At 32.0% G+C, this 7,199-nt stretch overlaps 1 protein-coding gene across 1 annotated transcript; it reads right to left on the reverse strand.

The window, feature by feature from the left end:
- Positions 1 to 2,497: 2,497 nt before the first annotated feature.
- LOC132626951 (small ribosomal subunit protein uS14z/uS14y/uS14x) lies at positions 2,498 to 4,872 on the reverse strand. Its single transcript, XM_060341992.1, has 3 exons — positions 4,707 to 4,872; positions 3,175 to 3,274; positions 2,498 to 2,772 (listed from the first exon to the last, which is right to left on the reverse strand). The coding sequence occupies exons 1-3, from the start codon at positions 4,766 to 4,768 to the stop codon at positions 2,764 to 2,766; spliced, it is 171 nt and encodes a 56-aa protein (XP_060197975.1). The 5' UTR covers positions 4,769 to 4,872; the 3' UTR covers positions 2,498 to 2,763.
- Between the last annotated feature and the right edge of the window lie 2,327 nt (positions 4,873 to 7,199).

Here is a 7,199-nt window from a genome sequence, read left to right on the forward strand (position 1 = left end):
AATTTCATTATTTTACTACTTTAGAAGTAAATTTCACAGTTGAACTTTTTAGAGAGTAAAGTTCAAAGCGTTACTACTTCAGGAGTAAAATTCAAAGTCTAATCACTTCAGGAATAATTTTTAAAGTTTTACTACAATAGGAGTAAGTTTTAAAGTTGTACTACTTTGTGCGTAAATTTCAAATTCTTACTACTTCGAGAGTAAATTTCAGGATTCTAGTACTTCGGGAGTAAATTTCAAAGTTAACCTCATCGGGAGTAATTTTCAAAGTTTATTTAGAATGTTTCTTCACAATTATTCTACCTCTTTCAGAGGTGAGTCGTGATAACTTCACAACCAAGTCCACGTCTGTATTTATAAGTTTTACTAAATATTATCACATTCACTTCAAGGAATGGATCTGCATTTATAAAATATTATATTTATTTCAGGAGTTGGACATGCTTCAACCACATCAATTTATAATAACTTATAACCTCTTTCAAGATGTTGCTATTTCAGGAGCAAATCAAAGCATGCATATGATGTAGAAAATTTGCTCTAATATAGCTTCAATAATAATCATAACAAACTTATGAAATTATTACCACTGCAGGTGGAATTTGTGACATGCGTCAACACAATAATGAAATAATTTGTTTACAATAACTAAAACACATGACTTGCAATATCAGATAAAACTCATTTTGTTTTAAGAGGCCTTCCATTAGGTCATTATTAAGAATGCTTCACAAAATAATTAATAAGAAAATACCTTAGTAAAATCATGTTCAAGTGGGATAAGATACCACTTACCAGATGTATTTAGGCACAAAGTAGCAAAGAATGAGACATGACTTTACCAACGTCCACATCAGCTTGATGTATTGTGATGCTTTTCATTCTCTTCATGGGGAAATTGTACACCGACAGAGTTTGATTCTATGAAGAGAAAATTAGAGATTCGTGCTGACAACATGTTATAAAATAATAATACCAAAAGGCGAATAATGTAAGGAAAGATAGAAGGGAGGAGATTAAAGAGAGAAGAGAGGAGATTATTTTATTTCTCTTGAGGGATGAATTTACAATGAAGGATAACTTTTATATTTATAGAGAAAAACTGACTTGAACTCAAAGTCACTAACTCTAATTTTTCTCTTAAAGATAGAAATTAACAATAATAAATATATCTATAACTGTTATTGATATGTGTTGAGACTTTTTTTATGATTATTGTGTTCTCGTCTGTTTCATCATTATTGATATCCGTAGGTTAGAGGGTTTGCTCAGCAGAGTACTAGCCCGTTGGATATCATGTCGTTGTCTAGATACAAAATTTGAATAATAACAATTACTTGATCTTTAGAGTTTAATAATAAATTATTCTACATCATATATATGATCATCGGGAGAAATGTATTTTTAACCCTTTACAAATCTTTTTTTTTAGTTTTATTTATGATCTTTTCACAAGAGACCGTCATTTTTCACACATAAAAGATCTAGAAAAAAACACACATAAGAGATCTAAAAATGTCATTTTTTTCTATTCAAATCGTAAGAGATAAGAGATTTCATTTTCTCATGATTAGAGGTGTAACCTAGTGATCCATAAACCTAGCGATCTATCAAATGAGTACTTGTTTAATATTGGGTCAATTCAGCCACAAGAATTATTAACTTTTTCCAAAACAATTTTACATTTTATTTCAAACTCAGTGTTTAATTATGAGAACTACAACTTGGAGTTCGAGTCGGAATTTGAAAAAGCGCTGAAACGTGTTTTTTAACTTCATCTTAATAAATTTCAAATGAAGTGCACTCCTCTTTTTTGCAAAAAGTATAACCACACAACTACATCTTCACCCCAACTTCAAGTAAAAGATATTTGAAATCTATGGCCAAACACCTACTTAGCAAAAACAGAAATGGGAGATACTAATATTCTATAAAATAATAGAGGTACACAAAAAGTGGCCCAGAAATCTCCGTGACCAAACAAAGCATAATATCTAGGGACAAGTGAAAAGTCACATAGTAAAACAATCCAAGGACAATAGTGGAAAGGTTGCCAAAATAGTCAAAAGTAAGTGTATTGTTCTGTTCTTAATACTCTTTAACACCAACTGTCTTGCTAAAACTGATGTGTGTGACTAGCAAAATCTGTCTACCAAAAACTATGCAACCTGATTATATATAGACATACATTTACTTTTGTTGAATAAATAAATAGACAAGTTCAAAATATTCAATACTAAAACAAAGCTTTACTACCCATATACCCAATTTTACTAGGCCACCAAATCCAAATAATCAAGAAATTAGATAACCACCACAATCACTAGGTTTTCAAAGAAAAATTGCAAAAAATCACTCACCGCAAACATTGTCAGATTCATGAAGAAACACATTTTTAAACTTTCAAGTTTAATTTAGAACAAACACAGGCAAGCAAATGATTCCTGTACCTGACAACGATTCTCTCGACAATACATTTCTAACTACTGCATTGACATCAAACGAAATTATAAGGTATTCATTTAGGAACTTCAATCCCCATCAATTCATAGTGTAGATCCTTGATAATCAATCCCACTAGCAAAAATACCAAACTTACTTGAGGAAATAGAGTTGAGTAGGAAAAAGTAGATGAAAATAACACTGAAACAAAGCTAAACACATTGACATATAAGTCTAACAATCCACTATAAATACGCTAACATTAATCAAAAGAATCCCGTTGCACCACATGGAGAGATCCTCTATGGGGACTTGTTCCGATCAGCGGTACTGCAATACAAATCAAAAGAGATCAATCACCTGCCTAAAGGTGAATAAATAGACAGAAACAAATGAAAAGTAATAAAAAATCAAAATGAACTAAATAGTCGGTGAATCATTTGAAATCAGGTATTGAGAAATTACTGACCAATCAAATGATTTTTGGTAAATCAGAAATGCTATGAAAACAAACTTTGAGGGTGTTCTTTATACCGAGACAGGTCCTAAGGAGCCATATCATTAATGAAATGGCTACAACCATAAGCTAGGAAAATCTTCAAGTAATTCATAAGGTAAATTAGATGACCATGGCATTGATTTCCAAAGCAGGTATCCATATTTCCATGTTCCTATTGCGATTTAGTTGCAAACATAAGGGTGAACTAAAAAGTTAGTATAATATGTAATTACCTTAATGAAGCCAATTTCCTTTGCATTGCTGCGGAAGCACTGCCTGCAGCACATGAGTCCATACTTCCTAATAATTGCATGTGGATTGCCACACACACGGCTGCATAAACACCAAGAATTCAATATTTTCAGGAAACACTCTTAACATGAGAGTAAATCCAACTAAAAGAACCGAATATATATCCAGAGGTACCATCCAACTAGAGGAAGCTAAAAGGAATGAATAAATATATGTAGGTACATTGTCTAGCACTGCTGAGTGATAGTCATAGTAATACTCAAAATAGAAGATATCATGAAAACAAAAACTCGCAAACCACAAATCTGATTCATTTCTAGTGAAAATTCACCTCCAAAATTTCAACAAGCTCATCTTGCCAAAGCAAATCAAAGTCCCACTTAGGCAAACTTACAAGGAATTAAACCATATCCAAAATACAGTGTCTTGAGTAATACTCCTAATTTTCATCAAATTAAAAGAAAAAAGCGAAAGCCAAAACTTGCAAAAGCACACATCTGATTCATTATCATAAGCAGTAGAAATATAACACTTAATAGCAGATATTAGAATCTCAAACTCTTAACACATTCTAAACCAGATCACAGGACAATATTTTACAGGAGGAAAGAAAGAACATATACAGGAATGAATTAAACAGCTATAAAAAATAAAAATAAATACTATAAACACAAATCACTTGGAAAATTTTTATCAGCACTCTATGTTCAATTACAAATCCATTCACTCCATAAGCTACCAACTCTAGAAAAAAAAGGCATACCATCATATCAGTATAACACTAGGGTCGTTTGGTTTGAAGACAAATTATGCTGGAATTAGTTATCATGGTATTATTTCTTATTGACTGTCTGGGTTGTTATATTAAAAATAGTCATTTGTTTACAAAAATACCCTCCACCTTATGTAGTAGAAAGGGTTTGAGGGACATCAAGGGTATTTGTGTCATTTTCATTGTTTTATCCGGGGATAACTTATCATGGTACTATTATTCCACCATCTGGTAGGGATATTCTATACCACATCACGGGACTAGTAACCAAACAAGGGATAAGACAGTACTATTTATGCTTGTCCAGCATACCAAACGATCCCTACACAAGTACCAATTTTATCTGATCAATCTAAAGACCTCAATTTTTATAAAGGCATTCACTGTGATAGCTCATATTGACATCATGGCACATAACAATCTGGAAGAAATTCAGGCTCTTATGTGAAAAATCATAGAGTTCATACATAAAATGGTAAACAACAAAGTCTCTTGAATAATTCAATTAAAAAGTCACATCAGATCTCTCTCTTTCATCTTCTTATAATTCCAGAAAACAACATTACTCTAGCTTTTATTTTCAAGTTTACATTTTAACACCACTTAAATCAAAAAGGGTCAGACCACCGATGAAAGAAAAAAACAAAAATAACTGAATCTCAAGGTATAGTTCAAGAAGGAAAAAAAATCAAGAAAACAGATAGGAAAAACTAGTAGTGATTTAATGAAAAGAAAGATTACCAGGTCCTAGAACCGGGGCCATAGTTCTTAGGGTGAGCGTTCCATATGTTGGAGTGACCCATCTTTCTTCCCAAGCAAAAGGCTGCGCTTTCTAATAGTATCAATAAACCCTAATCACTCAAGATCTCTCCTTCACTTGTTTAAACGCTTGCGAAGAGAGAGACAAATATATAGGCTTTAGTTTGGGCCCTTGTGCGGTAACACGTTGAATTGGATGTTAACAACTTTAATAAAAGAGTAGTATATTTGAATTAATAATATACTATAAAAAGTATGTTTGGAATCAAAATATAATGAGGATATATTTAGCCTTTTCCATATATAGAGTCTGTTTGGATGAGCTTAAAAAAAAGTAGCTTATAAATTGAAAATAGCAGGCTCAATTATTTTTGGATTTATTTTAAGCATAAAATGACTTTAAGCTAGCCAGCCAAACACTCAAAAAAGCTAAAAATAGCTTATAAGCTGTTTTCAGCAATTTATAAGCTAATCCAAATGGGCTCATAATAATTAAGAAGTTTTACTTTAGGGCAAGCTGTTTTCAGCAATTTATAAGCTAATCCAAATGGGCTCATAATAATTAAGAGGTTTTAGTTTAGGGCCCAGGGGCATTCATGGATTTTTTTTCTTTTTTCTTTTTGATCTTCTTGTATCAAGTAGGCGTTTCGCAATAGGATTTAGAAATCTAATTTCATATTTTAATGGGAAAAGGATCAAATTTACCCTTTAAGTATGATTTATAGTTCAAATTTTTCCTTTATAGTTCAAATTTGCCCTCTGTCAAAGTTTGGGATCAAATTTGCCCTCCTCGTTAGGATACTTGATAAATTTGCCCTTATATAGATGGAAGTCTGACTTGAACTTCACAACACTAAAAAAATTAGTCACGTCGGATCCACATAGACTCCATGCACGTAGACTCCCAAACCCAATTCTCTTTTTAACCCATTTCCTAATCCCAATTTTCTTAACCCATCTCCACAACCCTAGTTCATTTTATTTTAGAAAGAGAGGGAACTCAAGAGAGAACCGAAGGGCAATCAACGATATTGTTCTTCATCGAAAAGGGTCATCAGTTGGTTTATAAATTGTTGTCAATTTGCAGTCTTGGAACATCTTTTTTCATTTTGCTAATTAGTAGCAACATGAAAATATAGTGAATATGGCATATTTAGATTGACCTAGACATCTATTTACCTATGCCTTTATTATAACATAGATTACTGTATATTTTTAATTGAAATGTGGCAAATCAGTTAAACGTTTGTTGAGCTTTTGGGAAAGTCGGGATCACTAATTAATACTAATCTAATATATCTAATATAATAGAAAATACTAATAAAATAGAATGTTTTATAGGACCATATAGAGCAGCTATCACTAGCAAGTATTACAAAATGATTGATGAAGCCGTGCATTTTTGGGTAGGGTATGTTAGCGAAGAAATGGAAAGATAAACTCGTCATGTATACATGCTGCCAAGATATTATGCCGTTTGTGAAATCAAAAGGTAGAAACAATAAAAAAAATGTCGAATTGTTCATTTATATTACGCAAGAAAGAGTTCCTTGCCTGTGAATAACCCCATTTATCATAGCACCAATAGCATAACACCATTGGCATAGAAACATTATAACACCAGTAGGGTTGTGGAGACGGGTTAAGAGAATTGAGATTAGGAAATGGGAATTGGGCTTGGGAGTCTACGTGGAACCTATGTGGATCCGACGTGGCTAATTTTTTTTTTTTGTTTTGTGGAGTCCAAGTTAGACTTTCATCCATATAAGGGCAAATTTATCAAGTATCCTAACGGGGAGGACAAATTTGATCTCAAACTTTGTCGGAGAGGGCAAATTTGATTCCAAATTTTGACAAAGGGCAAATTTGAACTATACACCATACTTGGAGGGCAAATTTGACCCCTTTCCCTATTTTAATTTCCAATTAATGTCTGTTTATGAAATCTGCACATAAGTTTTAATTTTAACGTCAAATCATGATTTTAAAATCTCAAATCTTCAAAAAAAAAAAAAGTAGGATTTGAAATTCCAAATTGTGATTTTAAAACTTTTTAAATATAAAACTTAACCCATAACTTTATCTTTTGTAAATAAAAGATCTATTATTTTATATTTTATAAAAAAATATTCATGCTCGACATGAAGAGATTTTTTGTACCACGTGGAAGTATTATACTACTCCCTCTGTTCCAGTTTATGTGATACACTTTTCTTTTTAGTCTGTCCCACAAAGAATTATACATATCCTTCTTTGGCAATAATTTAACTTTAAACTTTACATTTATGCTTAACGAGATGATCTATAACCACACAAATATCTTTGGCTTATTTTAGACCATAAGATTCAAAAGTCTTCCTTTATTTCTTAAACTTCGTGCGCAGTCAAACTATATCACATAAATTGGGACAGAGGGAGTATTAAAGAATGGCTAGTTACTACTATTGTTGATTTTTTGAAAGTGAAAATTCGGGG

The sequence above is a fragment of the Lycium barbarum genome, chromosome 2 (assembly GCF_019175385.1).
Source record: "Lycium barbarum isolate Lr01 chromosome 2, ASM1917538v2, whole genome shotgun sequence".
NCBI classification, from domain to species: Eukaryota; Viridiplantae; Streptophyta; class Magnoliopsida; order Solanales; family Solanaceae; genus Lycium; species Lycium barbarum.

Excerpts from the sequence above, each read along its gene's own strand:
- LOC132626951 (XM_060341992.1), bottom strand. The coding sequence starts at position 4,768 with ATGGGTCACTCCAACATATGGAACGCTCACCCTAAGAACTATGGCCCC. Across the intron at positions 3,275-4,706 it reads GGCCCCGGTTCTAGGACCTG|CCGTGTGTGTGGCAATCCAC; the intron begins GTAATCTTTCTT and ends GTGTTTATGCAG.